The 17,819-nt window shown below is 46.6% G+C and overlaps 1 protein-coding gene across 13 annotated transcripts in view; it reads right to left on the reverse strand.

Moving 5' to 3' along the window:
- The window catches only part of TNC (tenascin C), a 102,139-nt gene that overhangs the window by 41,088 nt on the left and 43,232 nt on the right, over window positions 1–17,819 (reverse strand). For 9 of the 13 annotated variants that reach the window (XM_040237623.1, XM_040237601.1, XM_040237612.1 and 6 more), the window contains 8 exons: window positions 17,369–17,638; window positions 16,437–16,622; window positions 16,140–16,229; window positions 14,320–14,583; window positions 5,691–5,963; window positions 4,856–5,128; window positions 3,987–4,259; window positions 816–1,088 (listed from right to left, as the gene is read on the reverse strand). In XM_040237623.1, coding sequence (XP_040093557.1) covers window positions 816–1,088; window positions 3,987–4,259; window positions 4,856–5,128; window positions 5,691–5,963; window positions 14,320–14,583; window positions 16,140–16,229; window positions 16,437–16,622; window positions 17,369–17,638 — 1,902 coding nt within the window. The remainder of the gene's footprint in view (window positions 1–815; window positions 1,089–3,986; window positions 4,260–4,855; window positions 5,129–5,690; window positions 5,964–14,319; window positions 14,584–16,139; window positions 16,230–16,436; window positions 16,623–17,368; window positions 17,639–17,819) is intronic. The other 4 variants (XM_040237645.1, XM_040237695.1, XM_040237678.1 and 1 more) reach the window with 3 other exon arrangements.

Here is a 17,819-nt window from a genome sequence, read left to right on the forward strand (position 1 = left end):
CTGATAAGTACACTAAAATGCACCCTCCTGGGTCTGGGCTGAGAGTGCGCCATCCAAAGGCCAATAGTCCAGGGAGCAACTCTTCATTAAAAGAACAAAAAGGGCATCGGATCTTTGACATTCATAGCCTGGGACATTCATTGCTTCAAACACTGCTGGGTGTGCTTCTGCTAATGAATGGCTTTTTCTTTGGTACAGTCTCCAGTCATAATTATGTGATTTTTTTTTCTTTTCTGGTCTAGCTATTTGCTAATTTGATGTTCTAACAATGACTCAGTATCTGAGAGAACTGCTCGGAGGAGGGTAATTCAGTTCTCAGATCATTTTAGAGAAACATTTAAATTAAAATATTTCTTTTTAAATGCAAGAACTATGGTGCCCATATCCTTGAGGGATTTAGGATAGTAAAGCACCATTTTCAACTTCTAACAAAAAGACTCTAAAGTAAATAACATGTGCTCCATCAGAACTCACACGTGGGGAGGTTGGCTTCTGGTTTCATCCAACCACGAGGGACGAGAATGGAGACCATCAAGCTGGCTCATGAAATGGAAAGCTGTCATTCAAAAGAGATGCAGTTACAGGACTAGACAGGTAAGGTCTGGGAGAGGTTAGAGGTCAGAAAAGGCCACATCTGCACGTACATTCCTGAGATATCAAAGGCATCTGGACCAAGGCACAGCCCACGGGCAGGTCTCTGAGCATGCAAGGTCAGCAGCTAATGGGCACATGGGAAGGATTTAGGTATGGATGCAAGCTGACCCCTCACATGATCTCTGGGAGAGAAATCCCCCTGGACAGGGAGAACAAGGTACCTGTGGAGGCCTCAGCAGAGAGCACTGGGGTCCTATAGCCCCGGATCACCCCGTGGATGGTGACTCTGTAAGGGGTGGTGGCCTTCAGGCCTGGGACATCCACAGTCCGCAGGTTCCCGGGCACCGTGAGGTTCTGAGCCGCCTCCACCCTGTTGGCCTCCTGCACCTGGATGACAAAGTGCTCAAAGGCCTGGTCAGCTGTGGTCCAGTTGAGTCTGAGGCCATCCCAGCCAGCCTCGGTCACGACTAAGTCTCCCAGCTGGGGGAGCTCCGCTGAAGAAGGACAGAGAGGAATTTGTCAGTCCTGCCAACAAAACATGAGGAAGGAACGTCCCACAGCCCAGCTCTAGGGAAGACAGAAAGGGGCAAAAGGTTTTCTTGTGTTTGTGTGTGTGTGTGGTCATTTCTGATCTCAGGAAATTTTCAGTTTGAACTGCGGCAACTGGCCTCAGCTTCCTTAGGGAGATGAAGACGGTCACAAAGGGGATCATCTGTGTTGCTTATCCTTGACTTGGTGATGCCAAGATTTCCCCGAATATTTTCAGCCATTGACAAGGCACTGGGAGGTCTCTGAGGATCATGCATGACTAGCACCTAAAAGGCCATGGAAAAGGTGGCATTGTGGGTCAGGGTAAGGGAAGTAAGAATTGGTTAAAAGTACAGGGACTTCTCTCGTGGCTCAGATGGTAAAGAATCTGCTTGCGATGCAGGAGACCTGGGCTCCATCCCTGGGTCAGAAAGATCCCCTGGAAGAGGAAATGGCAACCCACTCCAGTGTTCTTGCCTGGAGAATCCCAGGGACGGGGGAGCCTGGTGGGCTGCCATCTATGGGGTTGCACAGAGTCGGACACGACTGAAGCGACCTAGCAGCAGCAGCAGCACCTGCATCCTCCTGTATACTTTAAAAATCGTCTCTAGATTACTTATAATACCTAATGCAATGTAAATGCTATGCATGCAGTTACCAGCACATGGCAAATTCAAGTTTTGCTTTTTGCTCCCTGGAATTCTTTCCCCTAATATTTTTGATATTGGTTAGTTGAATTTGAGAATGTGGAACCCACGGATACACAGATGTTTTGATGTTTCTCCTTGAAACTTCTTGGTCACGTGGGAGAGAATTCCCTGCTTCATTCTCATTACTGAACTCTGGAGAGATCCTCTCTTTGCTGGCCACAGGCTAGCTGACTGGGTGCACAAAGCGTGTGCTGAATCAGGGTTGGACAAGTCTGATGTTTTATCTCCAGACTTTTCTCATCTGTCAGGGATTAAAGTTTCCGTACTGGGTTCTTGGCTTGGCACGTTCCCTCCCAGCTTCTCCTGACAGCACTTTGTGTCTGCATGAAGAATGCTTGCTTTGCAAAGCGAGGCCCTGTGTGTGAAATGAGTGTCTTCTCTTAATTGAAAGTGATTCTGTTTTGCTCGGTGGATGGTGCAGAGCAGTCCCCACCACTCATTTTTCTACGATGTTCCTACAGGACAGGGAGGCCTGGCGTGCTGCGGGTCAAGGGGTCACAAAGAGTCGGACACGACCGAGCGACTGAGCTGAACAACGTGGGAAGGAAATTTAATGTAGTCATCACTGATAGAGAAAGTTTGGGTTCCAGATAAGGCAAAACTCACTGCTGCTCAGGGTTCAATGTAATCTCCCAGTCCTTTTTTTTTTTTTTCTGAGGCTGCAGTGACCATGAATTCAAAGTTAAAAAAGAAAATATCTGCAAGATTTCCGTCAGAAAAAGTATGAGGTACTTGTTCTCAGGTATTCCTGGATTCGGTGCTCATGGGGCATCTGTCCAAACCGGACCTTTTGGAGGGGCTGCATTTAGACTGTAGAACTGGTCCTTTTATGGAAGAACTGGGATGGAGACATGGGTGTGGACGGCCCTCTCCTCCTTCCCAGCTCACCAAGAAGGGCTGTTCATTTACTTGTCATATAGTGGGTCTCCTTGTAAGACTGCCCATGCAAAAGGAATTCTACTGCTAAAAACACAAAGTTTATCAACTACAGATGTAGATCACTGTTCTCTGCTCTGAGATCTCATGTGCCCCAAAGGCCCCTTTTGCTCCTGTTTGGTTTGATAATATTTCAGGAAACACAGGCCATTGATAATCTGGCCAGGTAAGGTGTACTGCCACGTAACTTTTCTTATACAGTTTCTAGCAAGGACCGGGTTTATTCAGTATATCTCAGCAAGAAAGACAATTCATTTGATTAGGTTATTTGGCTGGGATTAAAATACAGGGTGTTTAGAGAAGGGCATGGGCTTAGAGCCCAGCATAAAAACACTCCAGGCCAGAATACTGGAGTTGGTAGCCTTTCCCTTCTCCAGGGGATCTTCCCAACCCAGGGATCAAACCCAGGTCTCCCTTATTGCAGGCAGATTCTTTACCAGCTGAGCCACAGGGAAGCCCATAAAAACCCTAATCCCCCAAATCAGACCCATTTCTCCACGATCCTTTTAAAGCTGTTTCTAGCAACCTCATGACCAGCACAGTTTTCTGCAACAGATGGAGTTGCATATTTTCAGGGGACAAATTGAGATGAATTGTTTTTCCTCTCCAAACTGAATCTAAAACATTGAAGTCCAACATGACTGTCCTTTCTTGGAAATAGCCCTACTTCAAGGATCTGCTAAGGAGAGAGAGACAGACTTGGTTAATTTCTGCAAATGATGATAGATCATTTCAGAGGTTATTCTGCAGTGGTGTGACTACCAGATGGATGGCCATCAGTGACTCTGAGGCCACTAATGCTAAGATCTCTCTAGAAACTTCTGACTGTATTCTGTCACAACCCTGCTGTGTATGTTAATTATACTATGATATGTTGCTATTGGATAAATTTAGCTATTTGCCATTCAAAATTTTACTACAGAATGAGTGCCTTGCTAAGTACTTGCATCCATTACCTCATTTACTGCTCATGGCAGTGTTCTGAGGTCAGAGTATTATCTCTGATTCAAAGGTGAGAAAAGAAGGCTCAGAGATATAAAATGAGATACCCAAGAATATTCACCCAGTAAGGTGGAATTCCAACTCAGACCCTCTGGAGTTAGAGCCTGAGTTCATGCTAACTGCCAACAGCTTTGAGAGCAGTCCCTGACTCCTGGGGAATTTTCTCTATTCCAATGACAGGCTGGGGTCCCTGGCATGAGGAAGAGGGTTGTATACCTGTGATGACCTCCACAGCAAGGGGTTGAGTGCTGTGGTCCCTGACCTCGCCACGCAGGGTGACTGTGTAAGAGGTACCAGCCTTGAGGCCTGGAATCTCCACGGAGTGCTGGCTGCCAGGAACTGTGAGATTGTGAACTTCTTGGGGCTGATCAGTCTCCCGGATCTTAATGACAAACTGCTCATAGATCCCATCGGGGCTGGTCCAGTGCAGTCTGAGGGCATCCCAGCTAACCTCGGTCACTGTGAGGTTCCCCAGACCTGGAACCTCCTCTGCACAAGGAGACAGAGTTGCCAAGTTACTAAAAAAAGGCAACGGCATTCTGGGATTCAGGTGAGATGGCATTGTGGCTGAGGTCGGGAGAGTTGTCTGATTGGTGTTGATCACAGATGTGTGATTTACAGCACGTGTTGAGCACACTCTAGCTGTTGGCACTGAAGCCAGGGTATTTCTAGTCAGCCTTTGTCTTTCATAGACAGTCCTCAGAATTGTTCACAACTTCCATTCTTGACATACAGATGGGGCTTCAGGGAAGGAGTCCTTTGGTGTGTTCTTAAAATGAGCTCAGATCAATTTTTTATTTTTTTTCCCACTTGCCAAGTGTGCTTTCCAACTTCTTAGATAATACGGCTGAAACTTGCTTTGAAAGAAAAGTCACCGCTTAATTTATGCAAGAGAAGAGAACATGGAGCTGTCCACAGAATTGGCTCCCATGCTAGGACTAGGACCTGGCCAAACAAGGGACAGGACCTCTGGGTGAATCATGGCACTCCTCGTTGGGGTAGGAGTGGAGCCCAGTTTAGATGAGGGAAGAGCGTGGATCCCTCCTAAGCGGGAGGAAGCAAGTTAGTGAAGCAGTCTAGAGTACCTGTTAAGACTTCAACAGAGTGAGGGGCTGTGCTGAAGTCCCGAGTGACCCCACGGATGCTGATGCTATAGTGAGTGGCCGCCTTGAGCCCAGGCAGGTCCACGGACCTCAGCCCTCCCGGGACAGTGAGGTTCTGGGCTGCCTCCTCCGTGCCAGGCTCCAGCACCTGAATGAGAAACTGCTCGTAGACTCCTTCCGGAGCCGTCCAGTTGAGTTTGAGGGCCTCCCAGCCCACCTCGGACACCGTGACCTCTCCCAAGTGGGGAGTGTCTCCTGGAGAAGGACAAAGAACTCGTTTAATGATCAAATCACACACGCCGATCCAGGGACTCTGTAATGGAAGAGCAGGCCTGACATTACTTTTTTAAAGGAATGTGACTTTCTTTAGAGAGCCGTGCATCACGCAGCTTCCTAAATTTGAGAAATAGAGCCGACGGGGTGAGGTGTAGGAAAACATTCGTGATCTTATTTTATTAAGGAATTGCCCTCTCCTCCAGAAGACAAGAAGATTCTTATGATTATTTTTCCTTTTAGATATAATGCCTTAGCCTCCCTCCCCAGGAGGAAGCCTGTGAAGCCAAAGGGCCCTGCCATAGGGGCTCAGCACATAGTCCCCAGGCTGGGCGTTGCAGAGCCCCAGAGGCTGTGGTTCACATGACGGGCACTGTGAAAGCCGCCCCAGGAGCTGTGCAGCCTCATTTCTTCCCATTATTAGGCACCACCGTGCTATAACTTGGGGTATTCAAGTCTGTTCAAAAACAAGTTGCGTCTGATTATCCTTGGGCAGTTTCCTGTTAGGAAAAACAGAAGCTAGGGACAGAAAGGTTAGAGGTACCTGTGGAGGCCTCAGCAGAGACCACTGGGGTCCTGTAGCCCCGGATCACCCCGTGGATGGTGACTCTGTAAGGGGTGGCGGCCTTCAGGCCCGGGACGTCCACAGCCCGCAGGTTTCCGGGCACCGTGAGGTTCTGAGCCGCCTCCACCCCGTTGGCCTCCTGCACCTGGATGACAAAGTGCTCGTAGGCCTGGTCAGCTGTGGTCCAGTTGAGTCTGAGGCCATCCCAGCCAGCCTCGGTCACAGTGAGGTTTCCCAGTTCAGGGGTGTGGTCTGAATAATGACAGAGATGAGGTCCGTTAAACCGTGCCTAAAACGCTTTCCATTTGGGAACTCGGAAATGCAAGCCTGCTTCGGGTGCTGAGGGGCCGCAGGGACCGGCCTCATGCTTCACTCCCTGCACCCTTGAGCCGTACTGTTGCCATCAAAACACAAGCAGGAAAGTCAGTATAATACTCATTTTGCCCTGTTGCATATTGGGGTTTGTCTTTTGAAAATGTTTTTCCATTGACCAGTGTCCTATGGATTTAGAAAATGTTACACGTCTGTGTTAGCACTGCTCTAGGCTGCAGTTTCCATTTTGAAAAGTGTCTCTCATCCTAAGGATGAGATCATAAAGAAGAGCCTTCAGCTGCTCCTCTTGGGATCCTTAGTCTGAGCTGGCCAGCCTGCTGTATTTTGAGAAAATTGGCTCCTCTTCCTTTCTGTGCTTCCTCCATCTCCCTGGGAAGGCATGTTTCACAGTCTCTTTCTGCTGGGATTTTTGTCAGTTTGTGGGGCTCAAATCAGTTTACATAAACCACTGTGGACAGATAAGAGATAAATTAACACAGGACAAGTAAGGCTGTCCTGAACAAAGAGCTGAGTCTCTGCAACGCTCTCCCTCATTGGACAGAAAGAAACGCCCTGGGAGAACAGTTATTAAGCTCAATTAAAGCTGAACTTGCTGTCTTTATTCATCTCTGGAATGAGCATAGCACAGAACACTCACATGTCTCACTTCAAGGTGATAATTTTCCCAGAACTGAGCCTAAGTGGTTTTTGCATCACCTGGGAAGAAAGGATTTTATCTGAAAACATCCTCTAAACAACAGAGTAAGAACTGACTTGAGCTTATATAAGTGAATGCATTGTTTCTCTCCATATATACTTTATATTGTTGCTTCTTTCAAACCACCCCCGTGTGTCCATTAAAGCTGACTTCTCATTCAAAAATCTTAGTGTGCTGTTAGATTGAAGATATCTGTTCAGAAGGGAAAACGTTTCTTCTCCAGAATCTATTTGATTCAGACTTTTCTACTTTCTGGGGAATGTTCTTCCTGATTGTTCTAGTTTGACAAAATCTGACATACTTCAAATCCTGTTTGATCTACAACAGGGGACTGCTAACTAGGATCTGAGGGTCAGATCTAGCCTGCTGCCTATTTGGGTAATCAGTGCGCTAACAACACTTTTGATTTTTTTTAAATGGTTAGAAAAATCTAAAGAAGAACATTTCATGAAGATGAAATGTATGAGATTCAAATTTTGATTTCATAAGTAAACTGTCATTGGGACTCAGCCACGTCTATGCATCCACGTTCTGCTGATGGCTGCTTATGTGCTGCCGTGGTGCAACAGAGGAGCTGAGCCCGTATGGCCTGAAAAGTCTAAAATACTGACTGTCCTTGCAGAAAGCATGTGGCATGCCTGACCTTGACTGTCATTCTTACGGACACTTCCTTTAACCCAAATCTGCGTCCTGGAGCCCTTGTCCGAGACCACATGGCAGTTCTTAACCACACAAACATGGTCCAGGTGAGGAAGAGAGGGCTCCAAGCTCAAAGGGATGTATCTATCCATACTTGTGGGGAAAGAAAGGAAAAACGGTCAGCCATCTTTCAGCCCAGTGGCCTCTGTGCAGCCGGGCACAGAGCTCCAGGAGCAGCAATTATTCCCTTGAACTTGGACTTTCAGCACAACTAGACTCAGGAGTGTGACCTTTTCAAATATACCAAGAGCCCTCATCCATAAAGAGACATGGGACAAAAACCAATCTACAACAGACTGCAAAGTTTAGGGAATCAATTCTATGGCTCATAAATTCTCCTTTTTTATCCCACTTTCTTCTTCCTTTTTTTCTCCTGCTGCTGTCAAAACTGCTTGTCAGGGACTTAGCTGACATTGACAGTTGATCCCCTTCATGTGAATTAAGTCTGCGTTTCCTCTCAGGTAACTGCTTTTTAAGCTCTCTCTCTAAATTATGACATAAAATATATATATTTTTTCCCCATGGAAGAAATTTAAGATACCAGGTTGCAAGAGATGTGGGGAGACTTACCTAATTGGGGAAGGGATTAGGATTGTCCCTTCAAGTGTTACAGGTTGTCTATTAAGCTGTTGCAGTAAAGATGATTGGAAAGAGGAGACCCACTTAGAAAATGTCTCTTTCTCATGAGAATCATCTTTTCTCTCTGCATCAGCTTTTGTACATGCCTCAGATACTGCTATACAATGTCCCTCATATTCTGCTTCATCGCTTGGTACAGCTAATAGAGTAATCTTCATATAATGTCATGTCGCTCAGCAAATGACAATAGTCATTTACTATTATAATAGTCCACCAAAATTTTTGGCTATTGGTGCCCTACCCAAAACACTTCACTAAACAAATGCCTGACAGATCAGTAAGAGTGTAATTCCAATGAATAAAATCAGTAGTTAAAGGGAGGTAGGTAAGAATTATGAAAAGAGAGGGAATGATATGAATAAAAATACAGCAAACAACACTCGAGATGGAGACTAAGAGGCTTCATGTAAACACGGATTCTGCATTTCAGCAGCAAATGACACACTTGTGGGCTGACTGCCCCAGAGGCCCAGTGTTTCCGTGGTATATTCCACACTGAATTTCTTGGCCTTTCTTTATGAAAAGGCTGTTGTCTTTTTTCTTACAGCTGTGCACTGGCATCTACCTTCTGAACAATGTCAGTGGGCCTGGGAAATCAGAATTTCAAAATCCCATTTCTGGGCTCACGGTGAGTTGACCAGCTGGCCTGGAGGAATTTCTGGCTGTGCCAACTTTAAATCTTTAGATTTCCACCATCATGTAGATGGTCATTACCAAGTGCTGACTGATGAAGCATCCACTTTTAATGCTTACTGCTGGGAAACAGAGTGATTCTCCTGCAGCAGCGGAATGGCCAAATTCAAGCCCGAGGACCACCCAAGGGGAGATTAAATTGTTTTGATCTCCTCTTGTAAAGTTAATGGAAATTCAGAGCTTTTTCTGCTCTAACAGTTTTGGGGGACTTAACACTGTCAAGAATGAAACCCAAGCCCCTTAGCATGATCTTCACTGCCCTTTGTAGAAGATATTGATGATGTCCGTGACCTTGAGCCCTGTTCTCTCCAGCTCCATCATACAGCAGACTGTATGGCTGGCGTTGCACTAACATAAAGTTTCACATCTTTTTGAACTTCCCCCATGCTGTTCCTCTAGCTGGAAATGTCATCACTCCCTTCTCCACTTGCCCAATTCTTATTTCTTTTTGAGGACTCGGTAAAGTACCACCTCTCCCAAGAAGCCTTCTCTGAAACCCTGCCTTCACTTTGCTCAAGTCTGGGATGGGTATTTGCCTCTGTGCTCCTGTAGCTTCCCACACTTGCCTCTAAACAAACTAGTCACAGTCTTATAATTTTGGTTTCCATTCTCTCATTCTCATTGCAGTATGCTTCATTTCCTGGGGGGAGGGGTTCTGTCTTTCTGTTCTCTATGCCAGTGCTGCCTGACCCATGGCAGGTAAGAAATAAATATTTATTGGATGGATAAATATTTGACTAAATTTCAGTTTGCTCCATGAGAAAAATCAAAGAGGCCAATTAGAGCAGAGTGTTCTCTATTACTTGCAGCTGTTGCTAAAAACAAAATTCCACCTCTCTGCTTCCCCAGACCCTTGAGAATTTTGGGGGTATCGCTGTTGAGTCTTACATGGCGTGGAAAGATGCTTTGTCGGCCTTGTGTATCTGCACATTCTCCTGCTTTATGTCCCTTACTGCTCACAGCAAATCATGGCCTCCACGTCAAGCAGGGTTTTGTTGAGTTTATTAGAATACAGATGCTGGGTGTGGGACAGACACTTAGCACACACTAATTTTGTTTAGTGCTAACAGGGATGTGTGCATGCTAAATTGTTCCAGTTGTGTCTGACTCTGCGACCCTATGAACTATAGCCCGCCAGGTTCCTCTGTCCGTGGGATTCTCCAGGCAAGAATACCGGAGTGGGTTGCCATTTCCTTCTCCAGGGGATCTTCTCAACCCAGGGATTGGATCGGCCTCTCTTAGGTCTCCTGCACTGGCAGGCAGGTTCTTTACCACTAGTGCCTTTTAAAATTTCTTTCCTTCCTTTATTCCCTCCTTCTTTCTCCCTCCCTCCTATCTTTCCTTCTTTCTTTCCTCCAAGTTTTACCCAGAGTAAGATTAATTATGGAGAGGGAAATGGTAGCCCACTCCAGTGTTCTTGCCTGGAAAATCCTGTAAACAGAGGAGCCTGGTGGGCTGCAGGTCATGGGGCTGCAAAGAACCGGACACGACTGGGCACAAGCTTAATTAAAGACTCCGGGAGAATGGCTTCCCTTCCCTTAACTCTTACGGGAGAGAATTTGGGCTGTTGCTGCAGGGGTGAAAGAAAAAGACCAGGAGATTCCGTGGAAATGCTGCCTCTGGAGGAGCTGGGGTAAACAGAGGCTCCTGAAGCCTGTGCCACGTATTCAAGGTGCTGGGGTTGCAGCACGGAGTAAAAGAGACAGAGTCCTTACATTCCAGTTGGAAGTAGGAGGCAGGCCATGGAGCAGGGCGTGGCAACCCACTCCAGGATTCTTGCCTGGAGAATCCCATGGACAGAGGAGCCTGGCGGGCTACAGTTCATCGGGTCGCAAAGAGCTTGAGATGACTGAAGCGACTTAGCAAGCATGCACGCAGGAGGCAGGCCATAGATAAGTAAACCAAGTAGTGAGTGCTATCAGGCCAGGCAAGTGTCCTAAGGAACTCTGGAGCAGTCTGAAGGGGTGAATGAGGACAGGGCACCCTTTTACACTGGCAGACAAAGAGGTCTTTTGAGATGACACTTGAGCTGAATGAAATGAGGGAGGTGCAGGGTGGAGACCTGGGAGAGGAGGGGTATATAGGCAGCAGGAGAAACATGTGCAAAGGCCCTCAGGTAGGAGCCAGCTTGGCATATGTAAGGAGCAGCAAGAGGGCCAGGGTGACCACAGTGAAATGAGCAAGCGGACAAGTGGTGGGAGCCAGCCAAGTCAGGGCGATGGGAGGGACCAGATTATTGAGGGCTGTGTAGCCTGGGGTAGGGTCCCTGCATTATATTTCAGCTATGATGGGCAGTCAGGTAATGCATACTTTTAACTTGATGCTGCATCCAGGAAAAGGCTTGTGCTTTGGCTCAGTGCTATGACTAGAGTCCTGGAATTCTCTGGAGAAGATGCTTTGGAGCAGCCGATTTGTCATTTTCTCTGTAAAGCTCACAGACAGTGAGCAGCGTTTTTCAGACTTCTGCTATTAGGAATCTAGGATGCAGAGCTGGGAACCCCTTTCTTCTGAGTTTGAACCTACAGCCCTTTGACATTTCAAGGCTCAGAGCCACATGGTATATTCCCCCGAGGGCTTTCACTTTTCCTGTTTAATTTTTCTCCCCATGTATTTAGCAAGACCAGGTGCCTGGACTTCTACTTCCTTACATATTCCACAACACAGTCCTGCCTTTCTCCTCTGTGTCTATCCGAAGGCTTTGCCCCATATTAAGCCTTTCTTGATACTTAGAAGGTATCCTTTGCTCCCACTGCACCCCCACACCCCCAGTTACAGCAATGAAAGTGTCTGTTTACTAGTGAGCTCCCTGGAAACACAGACCTGTCTTCATTGCTCTAGTATCCCCAGAACTTAGCATGGAACATAGCTGTAGTGCATTACCGACTGAGTAAATGTGGGAGATATTTACTGGGAAGATATTGTACGAGATGCTTATTGGGAAGATAGACTTCAGGAGACAGAGAGAAATGTCCACCTCACTCTTAAAGAAATAAAATAGTTCTATGGAGAAAGCTATAGAGAGAAATATTCCAGAGATAGTAGGAGAAGAACCCATACAAGGAACTTTGCACATTTTTCCTGTAATGAGTGAGGAATGTCTTTAAATATACAACGTGATTTCTTTGAGACGGTGTTAAAAAGGCACGGCTGGGAAAATGAAACCACTGAGCCTCTGGGATGCCAAACTGGGCTCTTAGTCAGAGGCAAAGTGATTCCAGCTTGTGATTCACTTGAAAGCTTTCATCTCCCTGAGCTGCTGAAGCCTGGGGATTCCCTGCTGGAGATAAGAGATAAAGTGTCCCTGGCCAGAGGGTAAGATGACTGAGAGGAGCCAGGAAATCCTCTGTAATCTATTTGTGAAACTGAGGGAAAAGGAAAGAGAGAGGGAGACAGGGAGGGAGGAAGGAAGGAGGAAGAGGAAGAAGAGGAAGAATAGGAGGGAGAAGAAGAGGAGGAGGGAAAGAAGAAGAAATTATTCTCTTGTTTCTCTGATTCATTTGTTGCCCTTTCACATCTTAATGGCAACCCACTCCAGTACTCTTGCCTAGAAAATTCCATGGATGGAGGAGCCTGATGGGCTACAGTCCATGGGGTCACAAAGAGTCGGACACGACTGAGCGACTTCACATCTTTTAACAAGCTCATGTTTTACAAGCTGAACCATTCAAATCTCTACCATTGATTTATTTCTTTCCAATTTATTCTCCCCACCTCATCTATGATTAAGCTACCCCTGCCCCATCCAAGGATCCTTGATGCTCATCTCATGGCTGGCTGGAAGCAGTCCATGCATAGAGTCAATAGAAGTGACCACCTAAGTTCACCTTAGCAAATGGATCTATAGCTCAGCTGGTAAAACAAACAAACAAAAAACAACTCTCCTGCCAGTGCAGCAGACACTGAAGACGCAGGTTCAGTCCCTGGGTCAGGGAGATCTGCTGGAAGAAGAAATGACAACCCACTCCAATATTCTTGCCTGGGAAATTCATGAGCAGGGGAGCCTGGCAGGCTGAAGTCCTTTCTGAAGAGGCTACTCTTTGTCTACCAAATACCCACCCCCTCTTCCTTACAAACTCCCACAATTTTATGTGGGCAGCAATGCACACAGCTCAAAGACTACCTTTCCTAGACTTATTTATAGCTAGAAGTGGCCAGGAAAATGTAAGAAGTCATTGGTGAGGATTCCAGAAAGACTCGTCTGGGAGGCACCACCTTTTGTTCTTGTTTCTTTCTCCTTCATGCCGCCTATAACACAGACGTGAAGCCTGCACTGAAGCAGCCATATTGTGACATGGAGGTGGCTTTGAGAATGCAGGCCAAGGACTAGACTCGTGGAAGGACAGAAGGAGCCCAGATCCCTGATAATCGGGAATTGCTGGGCCAGCACTGAACCACCTAACCTCCGATTTGCTTTATGACAGAGGAAACCGCCCTGTGTCTTGCTAGAGTTCTGTAATTTGAGATTTCCGTTATGTGTAGGTGAAATTATTTATAAATGACTAAGACTTTTCAAGGCATTTCCAAATATGCCCATCACTGCAACCCATTTTCTGCTTATGGAGATTCAGCTGGAATAGTGTCTCTGTCAAGACACTTTCTCTGGCTTATCCTGATTACCCCAATTACTTCCTTTCCTTGGGTGTGTTTCATCTAACACTCTGACTACCTGGTCTTCCCCACAGACTAAGACCAGGAGTGCATGAGCCAAAATAACAGTGCTAAGTACATGATCAATTTTTCTTCAAATATCAGCATAATACCATGTATTCAATGGGTTCTCAATAAATACTAATTAAATTGAAACTAAGCCTTCATCACATTCTGAAGAATTAACATTTTCCACCGGAGCCAAAATTAAATATGCATATTCATAAAAGAAGAACTGATTTTTTTTTCGAGTTTAGCCATTGAAGAAACATGGGGGCAGGTACAAAGAACAGGATACTTGGGCTGGAAGGAATACTGGAGGTCAGGATTAAGCTGTCATGGATAAACAAAGTTCATCACTTAATGAGGAAGAGCAAAAGGAGAAGGGCTCTGTGACAGGCTCACAGGACTGTGTACAGCATTTCAGGTAACCTGAGAGGAGGGCAAAAGACCTGGAATAAAAATATTTAACGGGTCATAACCAAAGAATTGCTCTGAACCTCTTGGTCATCTTGAAAAGAAATAAAATGAAAAGTTAATGGACTGTGCTAAAGAGGGGGAAAACAAGAACAAAAATATAACATTCATTTCTATGAATATATGAAATTAAAATAAAAAGAACCAAAGACAAACACAAACTCTCATGCTTTAAGTTCTCCTAGGAAGAGATATTTAAAAGCCATTATTGATTGTCCAGCTAGGAACTTCGCTACGGACACGCCAGTGGACAAGAGGAAAAGATGTGTAAGTGGCTGAAACGGCATTTAGAGGACTCATGAGTGGAGAGAGTCCCCCGTCTTCCCATCTGATCTTCTCATTTGAAGATAACCTGGCTGATGGGTCTGCCGGCCTCAGGGTCATCAGAGGGTCTGGAGAGAGCTCAGAGATCATCCACCTCACCTGTGGACGCCTGCAGTCGTGCTGGCTTGCTCTTGTGTCTGCCTTTCTCTGCTGTGAGCAGGACGGTGTATTCCTGCCCAGGTTCCAGGCCTCTCAGGACGTAGGAGGTGGTGTCTCTGGGGAGCTGCACCTCCACCGGCTGGCCCGAGGGAAGACTGTAGTTGAGGCGGTAGCGGTCAAACTTGGCCACCGGCGTCCGCCAGAGGAGGGTCAGGCTGGTCTCCGTAGGTTCAGAAACCCGAAGGTCCTTGGGTGTGTCCAGCTCTGGGAGGAAAACAGAGAGTTGGACACCCTTCAGGCCTTCAGGGCAGGGCTGCTTCTGGGACTGACGGGTGGCTGTGGGCCACAGTCCTAGGTCTGCTGTAGAGCTGTGTGGCTTCAGGCATCTCACCTGAGTCCCAGTTTTCACCTGTGTGAAATGCCATTGTACAGTACCTCATTGTGTTTGGGGAAGATTAAAAATATTACAGTGATATATCCACACCATGAGATGATATGCAAAAGCATTGAGAAGGAGCTGATTACTGATACAAGGCACAATTTGGATGGATCTCAAGAGAATTAGTGGGGCTTCCCTGGTGGCTCAGATGATAAAGCATTTGCCTACAATGCTGGAAACTCAGGCTCAATTCCTGGGTTGGGAAGATCTCCTGGAGAAGGAAATGGAAACCCATTCCAGTACTCTTGCCTGGAAAATCCCAAGGACCAACGAGCCTGGTAGGCTACAGTCCATGGGGTTCCACAGAGTCGGACATGACTGAGTGACTTCACTTTCCTTTCTTTTCTTTCCCTGGTTGCTCAGATGGTAAAGAATCTCCCTCTAATGCAGGAGATCCAGGTTCAATCACTGGGTCAGAAAGATCCCCTAGAGAAGGAAATGGCAACCCACCCCAGTATTCTTGCCTGGAAAATTCCATGGACAGAGGAGTCTAGTCAGTTACAGTTCATGGGATCACAAAGAATCAGACACAGTTGAGGGACCTTCATACTGTCTCATACTCATGCTGAGAATTATGGGGCTTCCCTGGTGGCTAAAGAGAATTATTCTCAGTGAACAAGCCAGTCTCTAAAGTTTGTGTGCCACATGGTTCCTTTTATGTAGCGTTCCTGAAACTGGACAAAGACCAGGTCAGTGACCGCCAAGGGTTAAGGTGACGTGGAGGGAGAGTGGTGATCATGGTGATAGGAAAGTGTAGCAAGAAGGACTCAGTGTGATTCAATTATTGGTTGATGACTGACGTGGTGGATTCAGAATCTACAGGTGATAAATTATACAGAACTAAATGTTGTCGTTCAGTCACTAAGTCATATCGTACCCTTTGAGACCCCACGGACTGCAGCATGCCAGGCCTCTCCCTGTCCCTTACCATCTCCCGGAGTTCACCCAAGTTCATGTTCCAAGTTCATAGAACTAAATATACACATACAAACACACACACACATAGTCGAGTGAAATCTGAATAAACTTGATAGATTATATCAGTGTCAATTTCCTGGTTGTGATAGTGTTCTTAAGTTACACAAATGTTACATTGGGAGGAACTAGACAAAGGGCACAGATCTCTCTGTACTCTTTCTTAGAGTGCATGTGAATCTACAATTACCTCCAAATAAAAAGATTAAAAAAAGGATATGTATAAGTGGTCGGCATTGGATCCCAGGTGCTTATGCTCCTCTTGAATGTGGACATCTGGGCTGGGTGATCCTAGAAGCCTTGTTTCCCTCTGGGCATCTACACTTTAGGCGGGTTTCCTGCCTCCTGGCCCCGGTTGTGTCTGCTAGTGCCTGTCCCGTGGTGGCAGGAAGCCGGGTCAGCTCACCTGTGGCCGCATTGATGGTGGCTGGGTCACTCTCCTTGTCCCCCTTCACAGCAGACACTCCAATCCCATATTCAGTTCCCGGCCTCAGCCCTAGGAGAGAACGAGCAGGTTGAGATTCAGTGCAAAACTGGACAAGCTTTCAGAGGACCATACAAAGGCCCCTGAGCTGGGCCCTGAAGGCTACGATTTCTCCACGGCTGGCTCACTGACGCCCGGGAGAGAGGGACAAAGGGGAGCTGGCTACTCTTCTCTCTCTGGAGGGTTGCCAGCTGGTCGGGTCGGGGATGTGGAGCTCACCTGTGAGCGTGGTTCTGGTTGTAGTCTGTCGGCTCCTGGGGACTTCTACCTCCGCATGGTCACCTCCAGAGATGGGTGCATACTTAATTCTGTAACTGTCAGCAGCTGCCTTGACGTTCCTCCACTCCAGGGTGATGCTGTTGTCTGTCTGGGAGATGCGGCGGAGATTCCTGGGAGCATCCAGGCCTGTTTGGGAGAAGAAAGGGCACTGGTGTTGAGAGTGGCAGGCACAGGAGACTGGGAGTCCTTGATAATTCATGGTGAGATGCGAAAGGTGTCTCCCATTGGAGAGAAATGACCCACTCTCCCCTCTGGCTCAATAGCTGAAGCACACACCTGGACAAATACTACACATTGGACACTTTCTTCATTATAAAATCACCGTGATACCTCAATCGTTCATGTTTGCCAATGATTTTGTACTTAATAAAAACTATACAAAAGCTTGCAAATTGGCTCTCTGACTGGAAGAATGGGTTTGCTGTCTTCATCACTGGATTTTTAATGATTTACAGAGAGCTTACCTTGCTGTAAAAAATATTTAGTGAATGAATCATTGACACTCTGGTACCTTGAAAATAGCACCTAGTATAAGAGGTTAGACAGCATCTTTGTCATTCATGCTTTCCGTATACTACATTTTACTATTACAGTATTTATTTGAATTTTATTTTAACCAAAATGTCTGAGAATCTCAGACTAGCATCTTCTATGCAGGCCAAAAATTTTCTTTATCCTTAGAAGGTTATTGGGGGTAATCATTTTTCTTTGAAAAATCAATCAATTGCTATAGTATTCTAAAATAAAAATCTTCTTTCCATTTTTTTCTATAGTAAAAGGAGCCTGGGAGACACACTGCCATGGAATGGGGAAGGAGTCTGGCGATCCTTCCTTTTCTGGGGCTGTTAGCAGCCATGAATGGGGCGCATTACCTGTTGTGAAGGTCTCTTTGGCGGGGTTGCTGGACATGTCGACCCTGCGGGAGATGAGGGCCACCTCGTACTCGGTGTCCGGCTTCAAGTTCCCAATGGAGTACTGGTTCTCCTCGTGTGTGAGATCGATGCTGGTGCGATCTCCTGGCACATCTTTGATCCCATACGTGAGCTCGATGCTATCGATCTCGGCCAGGGGCTTGGACCAAGTGATCAGCGCGGTGGTGTCTGTGACATCTTTCACTTCAATCTGGCTGGGGGCGTCCAAGCCTGTGACAGGCAGAGGAGAGGGCAGTTTTAGAGACTGGGGCCAGTGCCAAGAGCTGAGCAGAGCAGGGGGCTTGCAGTCTTCCAAGTGCATGAGTGTACATTTAGGTGTATACTGGCCCGTTGACTTATTTTGTCTTCTGGAATCTCAGTTTCCCATCTGATAAGCTGTAAGTAGGGGGGA

This window comes from Oryx dammah, unplaced genomic scaffold, assembly GCF_014754425.2.
Source record: "Oryx dammah isolate SB20612 unplaced genomic scaffold, SCBI_Odam_1.1 HiC_scaffold_1, whole genome shotgun sequence".
Classification (NCBI taxonomy): domain Eukaryota; kingdom Metazoa; phylum Chordata; class Mammalia; order Artiodactyla; family Bovidae; genus Oryx; species Oryx dammah.